We start from the raw sequence: 16,061 nt of genomic DNA, 5'->3' as shown, positions 1-16,061 counted from the left end.
GGCCCTGTATATACATGTACTGTATAGATGGACTAGGGGGCCCTGTATATACATGTACTGTATAGATGGAGTAGGGGGTCCTGTATATACATGTACTGTATAGATGGAGTAGGGGGCCCTGTATATACCTGTACTGTATAGATGGAGTAGGGGGTCCTGTATATACATGTACTGTATAGATGGAGTAGGGGGTCCTGTATATATATATATATATATATATATACTGTATAGATGGAGTAGGGGGTCCTGTATATACATGTACTGTATAGATGGAGTAGGGGGCCCTGTATATACCTGTACTGTATAGATGGAGTAGGGGGCCCTGTATATACATGTACTGTATAGATGGAGTAGGGGGCCCTGTATATACATGTACTGTATAGATGTAGTAGGGGGTCCTGTATATACATGTACTGTATAGATGGAGTAGGGGGCCCTGTATATACCTGTACTGTATAGATGGAGTAGGGGGCCCTGTATATACATGTACTGTATAGATGGAGTAGGGGGCCCTGTATATACATGTACTGTATAGATGGAGTAGGGGGTCCTGTATATACATGTACTGTATAGATGGAGTAGGGGGCCCTGTATATACCTGTACTGTATAGATGGAGTAGGGGGCCCTGTATATACATGTACTGTATAGATGGAGTAGGGGGCCCTGTATATACATGTACTGTATAGATGGAGTAGGGGGTCCTGTATATACATGTACTGTATAGATGGAGTAGGGGGCCCTGTATATACCTGTACTGTATAGATGGAGTAGGGGGCCCTGTATATACATGTACTATATAGATGGAGTAGGGGGTCCTGTATATACATGTACTGTAAAGACGGAGTAGGGGTTCCTGTATATACATGTACTGTATAGATGGAGTAGGGGGTCCTGTATATACATGTACTGTATAGATGGGGTAGGGGGCCCTGTATATACATGTACTGTATAAATGGAGTAGGGGGTCCTGTATATACATGTACTGTATGGATGGAGTAGGGGGCCCTGTATATACATGTACTGTATAGATGGAGTAGGGGCTCCTGTATATACATGTACTGTATAGATGGAGTAGGGGATCCTGTATATACATGTACTGTATAGATGGAGTAGGGGGTCCTGTATATACATGTACTGTATAGATGGAGTAGGGGGTCCTGTATATACATGTACTGTATAGATGGAGTAGGGGGTCCTGTATACATGTACTGTATAGATGGAGTAGGGGGCCCTGTATACATGTACTGTATAGATGGAGTAGGGGGTCCTGTATATACATGTACTGTATAGATGGAGTAGGGGGTCCTGTATATACATGTACTGTATAGATGGAGTAGGGGGCCCTGTATATACATGTACTGTATAGATGGAGTAGGGGGTCCTGTATATACATGTTCTGTATGGATGGAGTAGGGGGCCCTGTATATACATGTACTGTATAGATGGAGTAGGGGGTCCTGTATACATGTACTGTATAGATGGAGTAGGGGGCCCTGTATACATGTACTGTATCGATGGAGTAGGGGGCCCTGTATATACATGTACTGTATAGATGGAGTAGGGGGTCTACCAGTTATTACTGTGGATGTTGTGAGGCAGCTTCCCTAGCAACCATTGCTCCCTGTGAAAATGAAAGCAGTAATCCTATTGGTTGCTAAGGCTCCAACTGCCGTGTCTGCTGCAGCTAATTATATCACCTGTGTTTGCAGTGAGGAGATTTTCCCATTCATCTCTATGGGGCGCCTCTCTTTCCCCTCCCCCTCCCCTCCTGTACATCTGGTGGGGACGGGACCTTCGCAATAACCTTCCCGGGAACCCAATGTATCTGTGTGCCAAATTTGGGGTCAAACGGTTCAGGCGTTTGGAAGTCTATAGAGGACAGACAGACAGACAGAAGGACAGACAGACAGACAGAAGGACAGACAGACAGACAGACAGACTTTGATTTTTATGATATAGACTAGAAAATGTACCCGGCGCTGCCCGGGTATAAAGTGTCAGTGTGGTAATTAGATTTGTTCTAAGGTGCCCAGGAGGCCAAGCTAAAGGTATTGTTTCATCTGAGTTAATCAGTGGAATTAGTGTATACCTGTAGTGCCTAGTTGGAGGGGTTCTGTATACCCACAATGTATAGTTTTTAGGGGTCTCGCATATCTGTAGTGCATAGTTGGGGGGGCTGTATACCTATAGTGTATAGTTGAGGGAGGTCCTGTATACCTGCAGTGTACAGTTGGTGAAGGTCCTGTATACCTGTACTGTATAGTTCGGGGGTCCTGTATACCTGTAGTATATAGTTGGTGCTGTATACCTGTAATGTATAGTTGGTGGAGGTCTTGTATACCTGTAGTTTATAGTTTGAGGGTCCTGGATACCTGTAGTGTATAATTGGTGGAGGTCTTGTATACCTGTAGTATATAGTTCGGGGGTCCAGTATACCTGTAGTAAATAGTTTGAGGGTCCTGTATAACTATAGTATAGAGTTGGTGGAGGCCCTGTATACCTGTAGTGTATAGTTTGGGGTCCGATATACCTGTAGTATATAGCTGGTGGAGTTCCTGTATACCTATAGTATATTTGGGGTCCTGTATACTTGTAGTATAGAGTTGGTGAAGGTGCTGTATACCTGTATTATAGAGTTGGTGTAGGTCCTGTATACCTGTAGTGTATGGTTTTGAGGTCTTGTATACCTGTAGTGTATAGTTTGGGGTCCTATATACCTGTAGTATATAGTTGGTGGAGTTCCTGTTTACCTGTAGTGTATAGTTTTGGGGTCCTGTATACCTGTAGTGTATAGTTTGGGGTCCTGTATACCTGTAGTATATAGTTGGTGGAGGTCCTGTATACCTGAAGTATATAGTTGGAGGAGGTCCTGTATACCTGTAGTATATAGTTTTGGGGTCCTGTATACCTGTAGTATATAGTTTTGTGGAGGTCCCGTGCACTTGTAGTGTATAGTTTTGGGGTCCTGTATACCTGTAGTGTCCTGTATACCTGCAGGGTTGTATTTACCCGTATGGCAGTGTTATTCAGTCACAGAGTGTCGGTATTGGTTATGTCTGGTATGGGGGTGTTATCCAGTCACAGTATGGCGGTATTGGTCAGGTCTGGTGTGGCGGTGTTATCCCGTCACGGTACGGTGGTATTGGTCAGGTCTGGTATAGCAGTGTTATCCAGTCACAGTATGGCAGTATCGGTCAGGTCTGATATGATGGTGTTATCCAGTCACAGTATGGTGGTATTGGTCAGGACTGGTGTGGCGGTGTTACCCAGTCACAGTTTGCCGGTATTGGTCAGGTCTGGTATGGCAGTGTTATCCAGTCACACACAGTATGGCGGTATTGGTCAGGTCTGGTATGACAGTGTTATCCAGCACAGCATGGCGGTATTGGTCAGGTCTGGTATGACAGTGTTATCCAGTCACAGTATGGCGGTATTGGTCAGGTCTGGTGTGGCAGTATTATCCAGTCACAGTATGGCGGTATTGGTCAGGTCTGGTGTGGCAGTGTTATCCAGTCACAGTATGGCGGTATTGGTCAGGTCTGGTGTGGCAGTGTTATCCAGTCCCAGTATGGCGGTATTGGTCAGGTCTGGTGTGGCGGTGTTATCCAGTCACAGTATGGCGGTATTGGTCAGGTCTGGTGTGGTGGTGTTATCCAGTCACAGTATAGCGGTATTGGTCAGGTCTGGCAGTGTTATCCAGTCACAGTATGGCGGTATTGGTCAGGTCTGGTATGACAGTGTTATCCAGCACAGTATGGCGGTATTAGTCAGGTCTGGTGTAGCAGTGTTACCCAGTCACAGTTTGGTATATCTGTTGTGCCCTGTATATACATGTACTGTATAGATGGAGTAGGGGGCCCTGTATACATGTACTGTATAGATGGAGTAGGGGGTCCTGTATATACATGTACTGTATAGATGGAGTAGGGGGTCCTGTATATACATGTACTGTATAGATGGAGTAGGGGGTCCTGTATACATGTACAGTATAGATGGAGTATGGGGTTCTGTATACATGTACTGTATAGATGGAGTAGGGGTTTCTGTATATACATGTACTGTATAGAGGGAGTAGGGGGTCCTGTATATACATGTACTGTATAGTTGGCGTATGGGGTCCTGTATATACATGTACTGTATAGATGGAGTAGGGGGTCCTGTATATACATGTACTGTATAGATGGAGTAGAGGGGCCTGTATATACATGTACTGTATAGATGGAGTAGGGGGTCCTGTATATACATGTACTATATAGATGGAGTAGGGGGTCCTGTATATACATGTACTGTATAGATGGAGTAGGGGGTCCTGTATATACATGTACTGTATGGATGGAGTAGGGGGCCCTGTATATACATGTACTGTATAGATGGAGTAGGGGGGCCCTGTATATATATGTACAGTATAGATGGAGTAGGGGGCCCTGTATATACATGTACTGTATAGTTGGAGTAGGGGGTCCTGTATATACATGTACTGTATAGATAGAGTAGGGGGTCCTGTATATACATGTACTGTATAGATAGAGTAGGGGATCCTGTATACTTGTACTGTATAGATGGAGTAGGGGGTCCTGTATATACATGTACTGTATAGATGGAGTAGGGGGTCCTGTATATACATGTACTGTATAGATGGAGTAGGGGGTCCTGTATATACATGTACTGTATAGATGGAGTAGGGGCTCCTGTATATACATGTACTGTATAGATGGAGTAGGGGGTCCTGTATATACATGTACTGTATAGATGGAGTAGGGGGTCCTGTATATACACGTACTGTATAGATGGAGTAGGGGGTCCTGTATATACATGTACTGTATAGATGGAGTAGGGGGTCCTGTATATACCTGTACTGTATAGATGGAGTAGGGGGCCCTGTATATACATGTACTGTATAGATGGAGTAGGGGGTCCTGTATATACATGTACTGTATAGATGGAGTAGGGGGCCCTGTATATACATGTAATGTATAGTTGGAGTAGGGGTCCTGTATATACATGTACTGTATAGTTGGAGTAGGGGGTCCTGTATATACATGTACTGTATAGATGGAGTAGGGGGCCCTGTATACATGTACTGTATAGATGGAGTAGGGGGCCCTGTATATACATGTACTGTATAGATGGAGTAGGGGGTCCTGTATATACATGTACTGTATGGATGGGGTAGGGGGTCCTGTATATACATGTACTGTATAGATGGAGTAGGGGGTCCTGTATATACATGTACTGTATGGATGGGGTAGGGGGTCCTGTATATACATGTACTGTATAGATGGAGTAGGGGGCCCTGTATATACATGTACTGTATAGATGGAGTAGGGGGTCCTGTATATACATGTACTGTATAGATGGAGTAGGGGGTCCTGTATATACATGTACTGTATAGATGGAGTAGGGGGTCCTGTATACATGTACTGTATAGATGGAGTAGGGGGTCCTGTATATACATGTACTCTATAGATGGAGTAGGGGGTCCTGTATATACATGTACTGTATAGATGGAGTAGGGGGTCCTGTATACATGTACTGTATAGATGGAGTAGGGGGTCTTGTATATACATGTACTGTATAGATGGAGTAGGTTGTCCTGTATATACATGTACTGTATAGATGGAATAGGGGGTCCTGTATATACATGTACTGTATAGATGGAGTAGGGGGCCCTGTATACATGTACTGTATAGATGGAGTAGTGGGTCCTGTATATACATGTACTGTATAGATGGAGTAGGGGGTCCTGTGTACATGTACTGTATAGATGGAGTAGGGGGTCTACCAGTTATTACTGTGGATGTTGTGAGGCAGCTTCCCTAGCAACCATTGCTTCCTGTGAAAATGAAAGCAGTAATCCTATTGGTTGCTAAGGCTCCAACTGCCGTGTCTGCTGCAGCTAATTATATCACCTGTGTTTGCAGTGAGGAGATTTTCCCATTCATCTCTATGGGGCGCCTCTCTTTCCCCTCCCCCTCCCCTCCTGTACATCTGGCGGGGACGGGAACTTCGCAATAACCTTCCCGGGCACCCAATGTATCTGTGGGCCAAATTTGGGGTCAAACGGTTCAGGCGTTTGGAAGTCTATAGAGGACAGACAGACAGACAGACAGACAGACAGACTTTGATTTTTATGATATAGATATATATATAAAATTCTGACCAAAAGCTATGAATAATGCAAAAGATATTGGTTAAAAAAAAATTATAATCACTGCTGGAAATTTTACAAGTACATAAAGCTGTAAAAAAAAGACAAATTTGGTCAGCTCTCCTAGAACACTATTTACACTAGGCAGGAGCACGTTGCTATGGCTGAAGTTGCAAACAAAAACACACACAAAAAAAATGCAACAGCTCACCGCAATGGCAAGATACAGACCCACTACAGACATTAACCCATAGCTGCACCAGGACATTACTGAACGTCCTCGTGCCGCTATGGTAGTTCAGAGGGGGGTCGCGCGGCGACCCCCCTCTGAACTGCCGCGATCCCGGTTGCCGCATGTAGCCCGGGATCGCGGCTATTAGTGGGCACGGTCCGATCGCCGTGCCCGCTAATTAAGTACTTAGAAGCAGCTGTCAAAGTTGACAGCTGCTTCTAAATACTTGCTCATATCCTACCTGGTGGTCTAGTGGGGGGATCGCCCCTGCGGCGCGATTGCCGGGGGGGGGGGGGGGGGGGGGGGGAGATCCCCGCATCCATCCCGGCTCGGCATTCTATTGCTTTTGGCTGCAGCAGCCAAAAGCAATAGAACACCGATCTCATGGATTCATGCAGTATTACTATACTGCATGGATCTCTATGAGAGATCAGAGTGCATATACTAGAAGTCCCCCAGGGGGGGAATAACCCTAACCCCGGGGGAATAACCCTAACCCCAGGGGGGAATAACCCTAACCCCAGGGGGAATAACCCTAACCCCAGGGGGAATAACCCTAACCCCAGGGGGGGAATAACCCTAACCCCAGGGGGGGAATAACCCTAACCCCAGGGGGGGAATAACCCTAACCCCAGGGGGGAATAACCCTAACCCCAGGGGGAATAACCCTAACCCCAGGGGGAATAACCCTAACCCCAGGGGGGGAATAACCCTAACCCCAGGGGGGGAATAACCCTAACCCCAGGGGGGGAATAACCCTAACCCCAGGGGGGAATAACCCTAACCCCAGGGGGAATAACCCTAACCCCAGGGGGGCTTCTAGTATATGTGTAAAGTAAAAGAAAAATGTATTTTTAATAACACAAAATCCCCTCCCCTAATAAGTCTGAATCACCCCCCTTTCCCCATTTTATAAATAAAAATAAATAAATAAATTATTAAATAAACATGTTTGCTATCGCCGCATGCGTAATCGCCCGAACTTCTAATTAATCACATTCCTGATCTCGTACGGTAAACGGCGTCAGCGCAAAAAAATCCCAAAGTGCAAAATTGCGCATTTTTGGTCGCATCAAATCCAGAATAATTGTAATAAAAAGCGATCAAAAAGTCATATATGCGCAATCAAGGTACCGATAGAAAGATCTCATCATGGCGCAAAAAATGACACCTCACACAGACCCATAGATCAAAGGATAAAAGCGCTATAAGCCTGGGAAAGGAGCGATTTTAAGCAACATATATTTTCTTTAAAAGGTTTTAATTTTTTACAAGCCATCAAATCAAATAAAAGTTATACATGTTACATATCGTTGTAATCGTAACAACTTAAGGAACATATATAACGAGTCAGTTTTACCCCAGGGCGAACGGAGTAAAAACAACCCCCCCCCCCCACCCCCCCAATAATAAAAAAAAAAAACATTTTTTTTTTTCCAATTTCACCACACATATAATTTTTTTTCTGGTTTCCCGGCACATTTTAGGCAAAAATTACATCTGCCATAGCAAAGTACAATTAGTTGCGCAAAAAATAAGGGCTCATTTGGGTCTCTAGGTGGAAAAATGCAGGCGCTATACCCTTATATACACGAGGAGGGAAAAACGAAAACGCAAAAATGAAAACTGGCTGTGTCCCCTAAGGGTTAAAATAGTTAAAAGCAGCCCCCCCAACTGCCAAAAAAACTTCACATAAAGCTGTTGTATAGTTATTCGAGTAGCCGGAGACTCAGATATTCGAACACAGCGCACTAATCTGGTTGCATACAAAAGTGTAGACATACAGCAGAATAATAGAATACACTGAACTATATACTGGACCCAAGAATGGCCCTTAGATCAACACTATTACCAGTGGAGTGGTGGGCAACTCCAGAAGTGCAGTGCTTGCCTTCATGCCAGAAAAACAAAATTGAGGCTGGCCAGGACCCCACCTCACACCCTGATGTATATGTAGTCTTCTGGTTTCTTTGAGATGAAAAAATGTACATTGGGGTGCGAAGGTCCTATTCCATGGGCCGAGCAGGGCCCAATCAACGATGTAAACGATTGCCGATCTCATTTACTGGGCCTATTCCACGGCCCGACAATCATTAGCGAGGGCTGCAGGGACATTGTTACCGATGTCCTTGCAGCCCTTGTTTCATACATTACCTGTCCAGACGCAGGTCTTCTCCTTCTTCCGGTCCCGCGCGGCAGCATCAGCTTCGGAGCGGCCTGACTGAACTGACAGAACGCTCAGCCAATCACTGGCTGCTGCGGTTCTGGCCAGTGATTGGCTAAGCGCTCTGTCAGCTCAGACAAGCCGCTCCAAAGCTGATGCTGCCGCGCGGGACCGGGAGAAGGAGAAGACCTGCGCCTGGACAGATTATGTATGATGTTTGTGAAATCGTCGGTTGCCCGCCGTGCCCACTATTCCACGTAGCGATGCGCGGGTGGCGACCGATGATTTTAGGTTTGAACCTAAATGAACGATCAGCCAATGACACAATCATCGGCTGATCCTTCTCTCTATTCCACTGAGCGATAATCGTCCGAATCGGGCCGATTTGGCTGATTATCGCTCCATGGAATAGGTCCCTGAGGTGGGTTCCTGGCCATCCTCTTTTTTGTGATTTTTCTGGCATCGAGGACCACATGTGTGCACCAAAATTTTCAACTTGGTTAAAGAACAAAGTGTCAAGATAAAAACATTTTTGGATAAGTAGAAGCATTCCAAAGCTGTAAATTGTTGACTGTTCAGATATGAAAAATGGTCCTTAGTCCTTAAAGACTAACTAGGTTGTGTCTCTGGCACCTTGTCAAACACAATGGCACATTGACAAACAAACCTATTTAATGAAGGGGGGGGGGCAGATGTAACAATATTAAATGTTATAAGGCTCTACTTTAGAAATCCGGCCATTCACTAAAGAATAAATAAAAGCATAGTGAGTATATGTGAATATTAAAGGTATTGAAGAGGAATTATCAGCAGGTTAGACAAATCTTACCTGCTGATAGCCCCCTATTGTGCATGGGGCTCTGAGGAGGAAGGCATGGCTCTTATCTTCCTCCTCGGCACCATTCCTGTGCAGTTAGCAGTGTAATCCTCGGGGGCGGAGCAGTGCTCCTAATGGTGCTCAGGGCCATGGATTCCACTAAGAGACATACCTTCCTCCTCAGTGCCCCGGGGGCTATTAGCAAGTTAGATTAGTCTAACCGGCTAATGGTTCCCCTTTAATATGGGTTGATACTAGCAGTGTCGGACTGGCCCACCAGAGGACGGGATGATCGTCCAGTGAGCCCCCCCAGCTTTAGAACCTGTACAAACTTTGACTGACATGTCGTTTCTCACTGGTTCTTCATTGGTGGGCCCCCAGGATCATTTCCTCTGATGGGCCCCAGATACCCCAGTCCAACACTGGATACCAGGCATACATTACAGTTAATTCATGGGTGACTCTCCACACCTTTGGATTGTTCAGAAATGATTTGATGTCTTGATATAGTGGGGAGCTGCTAATGCCCCTAGCGATGATGGGGGGCAGTGATGTGCACTCAGCCGTAGTTTTATTTCCAGCTTTGGGTCAACTTATATTATTTTTCATAGTTTTATTTATGGCTTTCCATATATCTTTATTTCTCAGACTGTATATAATGGGGTTGATCAATGGAGTGAGCACAGTATATAGCAGGGAGAGGAGTTTACTGATGGTCGAGGCTTCTCCATTTGTTGGAACCACATAAACACTGAAGAGAGACCAGTAGAATATGGAGACCACAGTGAGGTGGGAGCTACAGGTGGAGAAGGCTTTCTGTCTACCAGTACTGGATGAGATCCTTAGGATGGTGAATACAATATTAGCATAAGATAAAATTATGATGATGGTTGGTATGATAACTGATATAATGCTGAGGAAAATGATTTCTATTTGAACCATAAAGGTTTCAGAGCAGGAAATTTCCTGTAAAGGAACAAGATCACAGAAAAAATGGTTGATAATATTTGATCCACAATAACTAAGCCTTGAAATGGTTATGATATCCATCAATATTATGGAAAAACCAACTAACCAACAGGTGGTGATCAATATCACATAATACTGACTTGTCATGATGGAGGAGTACCGGAGGGGATTACAGATGGCCACATATCTGTCATAGGACATCACAGCCAGGAGAAGACACTCAAAGGTTTCCGAGGCACAAAAGAAATATAATTGAATGATACAGCCAATAAAAGTGATGGTCGCCCCATTATTCAGCAGGATGTGGAGCAGGTTGGGGACAATATCTGTAGATAATAAGATATCATTGATAGAGAGCTGTGAGATGAAGAAGTACATTGGGGTGTGGAGGATCTTGCTGGTGGACACCAGGGTGATGATAAGGAGGTTCCCACATATTGTCACACAGTAAATCACCAGGAGAAGACAGAAGAGGAAATGTCGTAACCATTTGCTGCTTTGAAATCCTAAGAGAAAAAACTCTGTGACTGCAGTCAGATTGTCCCCCTGTATATTCAGCATAAAAATAAAAAAAAAGTAAAAAATCATCAATGAAACAGGGACTGTCGTAACCCGGTGCTGTGTGTGTGTGTGTGTGTGTGTGTGTGTGTGTGTGTGTGTGCGTGCGTGTGTGTGTGTGTGTGTGTGCGCGCGCGCGTGTCCACAAGACATAAGAGCTGTATATTTGAAAACAAAAACTTCACACCACCATCAATATTACTGATTTTGTTCCCATTTATTCCAGCAAGCTGTTTGGGGAATGCAGAAGTATAATAATAATAATAGTAATAATAATAATAATAATAAAAATAAAGAGACAAAGAAAATAGGGAGATAGGGAGTACAAAATAACCTACTGAAATATTCTGCCACAATAGGTACAAGATGTTTATGATAGCAAACTGGTGACATTTTTTTTCTGGCTTATATTTCAAGGTTCTGAGGGTGAGAGAATGTCTGATAAGTTGGGTAGGAAGTTATGGGTGAGTTATGAGTATGGGGGATTCTTGAGAGAACTCTTGAACACAGTGACCTAGATGCCCATTGTCCAACGTGCTGACTACATTGTGTGAGATTTTTTAGTTATAGTTTTCTGGGTCAATTACTATTTTCATGCATGTGGGTTAGGAAATCTCTCTCCAGATGTGAAGTAATTTACAGCTCAGATTTTTTTTTCTTAGCTTGGGCTCCAGAAATGAGCTTTTTCAAAAGTAAATGCACTGGAAAATAAAATAAAAAAACAAACAAACAAAAAACCTCCAAACTTGTAGCAGACAAAAAAGTTGTCACCCAAAGGGTATGTTCAGACAACATTGTTTTACACTAAAGAACGGACGCTGATTGCAATGAGTGTCTGTTCTTTACTGCAGGGGCGGCATTGCATTGAAGTCAACGCAATGCCGCCCGCTGTGTTCACACACTGTTACTTTAATGCCCGTACTTTAATGTTTCAATATTTTTTATTGAACAAGGTTTTTATATATTTAACAACAAACACATTTTGCAGACACATATGCAAGTATAAATATAAGCTGGTATGGTAACAGCCAGTATAAAACTCAATAGCAAACAATAAGCAGGTATGCATGAATGATAATAGAACAATAATAGTAAGAACAGTCTAACCCAAAGTGGAAGTCGAAGCCAATGCTAATAGAACCAATAGGGGGTTGCGGGAAGACAATAGTGCCTTGGAAACTAGGATTGGCTGCAACAGCAAAGCGGATTAATAAAACAAGACATATAGAAGAGGAAACAACACAACATAAAAGCCCACATTGTGGCAGGCAGACAAACAAAGTGCTTCAGGCAAGCGGACAGTAAAGAGTGGCACTAATGCAAATGTGGATGGAAAGTCAATAAGGTCGGCGCATGCTAACACTTGCAAAAGGCATGTGGAATGTAGGTATCTTATGTGACAGTAATCACAGTATATGAGCGAAAACAAAGACTATATCACACTGTACCGTGGGAGACAAGAAAAAGCAGTACACTGACTTCCATCGAACAACAAATGACAGACATACAGCCATTACAAGACGGTCAGGCTGAGAAAACTGACTTGTGCAGAATGGCTCGAATGGGGGGAACAGAGTTTGGGGTTGGGCCGGGGTTGGTCGCTCTGAGGAGACTTAAAACAGTCTACGTAGGTAATTGTCCGAGCCAGAGGATAGGCTGCAGGCTGGAGAGCAAGGTTTGGGAGGATCCTGTTGCTGGATTGAGAGGTTCCAGTCGGTGAGCAGTTGCATACCGGATGCTGCATCTCTAATCAGAAAGGTGCTCGATCCATGGTTCATAATTAGACCAGCAGGTCAGCCCCATCTATAAGTAATTCCATGGGACCGCAGAGTAGCTGTGATCGGGGCTAGGGAGCGGCTCCATCCCAGGGTCACAGAAGAAAGGTCTGAGTATATGGAAATCTGACCGCTATTCGCCGCTGAGTTGGTGCGACTCCTGAGTGCAGACACAAGTGCTCTTTTTATATGAAGGTGGCAGATGCAAACGATGACATCTCTCGAGGTCCCTGGTTTAAAATTCGCTGGTGGAGGAATTCTGCGAGCCCAGTCAACAGTAGCGTCAGTACCATCTAGGTGCGGCAACACATCGTCAATAAAGGTGGAAGCATATCTGGGTAAATCTTTGTCAGCAATCGCTTCTGGGACCCCCCGCATCTTAATATTGTGCGTCCAAGGTGACAAACATGTTAGGCAGGTGTTGGGTCTCGGCTTCAAGGGATTTGTGGGAATCAAGCAAATTATTGAATTCTGTTATAACCGCAGAAATGTGGTCCTCCGCTACCAACATACGTTGCTCTAGTGTTATTACAGATTCTTTAATCATAGTAATAGTGCGTTCAAAGGCCTTTTCGATAGAAACTTGTAGCATCAGGAGCATGTCCCTGATGAGGGACATTGTGAGAGGGATGTCTGAAATAGGCAATGTCCCAGAAACAGCATCCAGTTGTTTAGAATAAGGTACAATATCAGGGCATCTTGACTGTTGTTTAGGAGAAAAGGGCCGATGAGAAGCAGAAAGGGAGGACGGTGAGATAGGAGAGACACCAGCAGCATGTAGTGTGTGTATCTGAGTGTGTTGAGCAGGCACGTCCCCTCTCTTCTTCATGTGTGCCATTCCAGTCCTTCCTCCTAAAGAGTCTCCCCGATGCTTAGACTGAGTAAAGGGAGAGACTTCGGACCCCCAAGTATGTTTAAAAACAGTCCCAAACTCACCATCGGGTGCTGGGGAGGTCCGCCCCCCGCCCCGGCAGCCGCACAGAGGAGGTCTAGCTTTGTCGGGGGTGATAAGCCGCCGCCATGTTGGGACGGAACGCCATGCGGGACGAGGCCCTGCTTTCTCCTCCGTGCCGCTGATGAAGCCTTTTTTGAGGTTATCCTCATCTCAGCCGATGAGAGTATGCAGCTCTGTCTTCTAGCCGCACTGGAGAGGGAATTGGAGCAGTGTAAAGCTTTAAAAGTGTGGCCGTAGCAGGAGCTCATTCAGTATGCGACCTGTCTCCACAGCCACTAGCCACGCCCATGCCCGTACTTTAAAACGGGCACTAAAATAATATATATGCCCATTATTTTCAGATGCTGTCCACCGAACAGCGTCCGGAAATAAGAGCTGTTCACATAATGTAAAGTCGGACAGCGGCCGCACTTTACATTGAAGTAAATAGTTAATTGATTTGTGGGCACACCCAATGGTGCCCACAAGTAAATTGTAATAAATAGCGTTCCTGCAGCAGATACAGAGGCATTGGCTGCAGGAACGTCCTTAATGGAGCCCGGAAGCCGGCAGTTTAAACCTTTTAAACGTTGTGTTAACATAGCCAAACAGTGTACAGGAATAGTAAATGCCATATACCTGCTGTAGAGAGTCTGCAATAGTAAGTTCCCTACATTGGAGGAATGTAGATTTTGTGAAAACTGAAGATGGTGTATAAGGGGGTCGAAAAAGAGCAGAAAAAATACATGAAATTTACAGGCACAGAAATGTCAAACTATCGAGTGAGTAAAAAAAAAAAAAAACAAGCTTATCCCCAAGCCATATAATTTTATTAGATCTCAACTTGATCAACTTTATGCTTGGTGATATAAAAGAAGTTTTTGGTTTCTACAATTTCTCTTGTATTACGTTTTCTTGTTTACAAGGACTATCTGTACTTACATCAGGTGTTTCCATGTTCTTCATTTCATTTCATGTCACTTTTAACCATGTTTAGTAGATGGTTATCCTGCAGAATGCATTCACTGAGACAGGACGCATGCACTGACACAGGACGTATGCACTGAGACAGGACGCATGCACTGACACAGGATGCATGCACTGACACAGGACGTATGCACTCACACAGGATGCATGCACTGACACAGGACGTATGCACTCACACAGGATGCATGCACTGACACAGGACGCATGCACTGACACAGGACGCATGCACTGACACAGGACGTATGCACTCACACAGGACGCATGCACTGACACATGAAGCGGCCCTGCAGCATAAGCTGTAAAGAGCTACCAGTATATATACACACAACATGAAGGTGAGGGACTGGGAACTCTTTAGAGAGAATTTTACTCTGGGATGCAGCCCTTTAGTGGTCGGATGGAAGAGGACATGAGGGACATCATTTTCTACAATAATATGATTAAGGTGAAGGATATTTGAAGAGGAAAGAAAACAAGAAAAATGTTCTGAGAACCAGCAATATTATAGGGGAATGATGGATAATAGTGGTAATCAGTGGTAGACTGATTGTAAGACACCTGTGCTGTGCCAGGTTGAGCCTCTGATAGGTCACACTGACTGCTCTTTAACCCCTTAACTCTTCAGCCACTTTTTCTGTTAAGGACCAAAGCTTATATTTAAAAATTCACTTCATGTTAATAGTAAATTCTGGTTGATACACTAACACTTTTTTTTAACCCTTAGGAAACCCTGGACGTACCCGTACGTCCAGAGCCGCCTCCATGTGTTTAGAGCGGAGCCGCACGGCGGCCGCTCTCTAGACCGCTGCTATCCCGGGTGCCGCTCGTGGCCCATGACCGCGGCTATCAGCGGGCATGGTCAGATCGCTGTGCCCGCTAATAAAATAATCGGATGCAGCTGTCAAAGTTGACAGCTGCATCCGATTAATTGATGCAGCCGATCCCTGGTGTCTAGTGGGGTGGATCGCTCCTCCGGGACGTTATCCCAGAGGAGCGATCCACACTTCTTACTCGTTCCAGGGTCAGCGCCATAATGCCACTGATCCCGGCTCGGCACTCAATTGCTTCCGGCTGCAGCAGCCGGAAGCAATATATGTGCCTATCTCATCGATCTATGCTGCATATCTATGCAGCATAGATCTCAATGAGAGATCAGTGTACTTATACTAGAAGTCCCCCATGGGGGCTTCTAGTATAAGTGTAAAAGAAAAAAAAAAGTGTTATAAATAAAAATAAATAGATAAATATATTTGGTATTGCCGCATGCGTGATCGCCCAAACTATTAATTAATAATCCCATTCCTGATCTCGCACGGTAAACGGCGTAAGCGCAAAAAAATCCCAAAGTGCAAAACTGCACATTTTTTGTCGCATCAAATCCAGAAAAATTTTAATAAAAAGTGATCAAAAAGTCGCATATGCGCAATCAAGGTACCGATAGAAAGAACACATCAAGGCGCAAAACATGACAAAAAA

The 16,061-nt window shown here is 44.5% G+C and overlaps 1 protein-coding gene across 1 annotated transcript; it reads right to left on the bottom strand.

Moving 5' to 3' along the window:
• Positions 1 to 9,950: 9,950 nt before the first annotated feature.
• LOC138785707 (olfactory receptor 11L1-like) lies at positions 9,951 to 15,617 on the bottom strand. The gene is made up of 2 exons (XM_069961936.1): positions 15,597 to 15,617; positions 9,951 to 10,877 (listed from the first exon to the last, which is right to left on the bottom strand). The coding sequence occupies exons 1-2, from the start codon at positions 15,615 to 15,617 to the stop codon at positions 9,951 to 9,953; spliced, it is 948 nt and encodes a 315-aa protein (XP_069818037.1).
• Between the last annotated feature and the right edge of the window lie 444 nt (positions 15,618 to 16,061).

Source organism: Dendropsophus ebraccatus, chromosome 1 (genome assembly GCF_027789765.1).
Source record: "Dendropsophus ebraccatus isolate aDenEbr1 chromosome 1, aDenEbr1.pat, whole genome shotgun sequence".
Lineage (NCBI taxonomy): Eukaryota > Metazoa > Chordata > Amphibia > Anura > Hylidae > Dendropsophus > Dendropsophus ebraccatus.
Note: the sequence above shows the minus strand (reverse complement) of the source record. Positions and strands in the feature narration are given on the sequence as shown.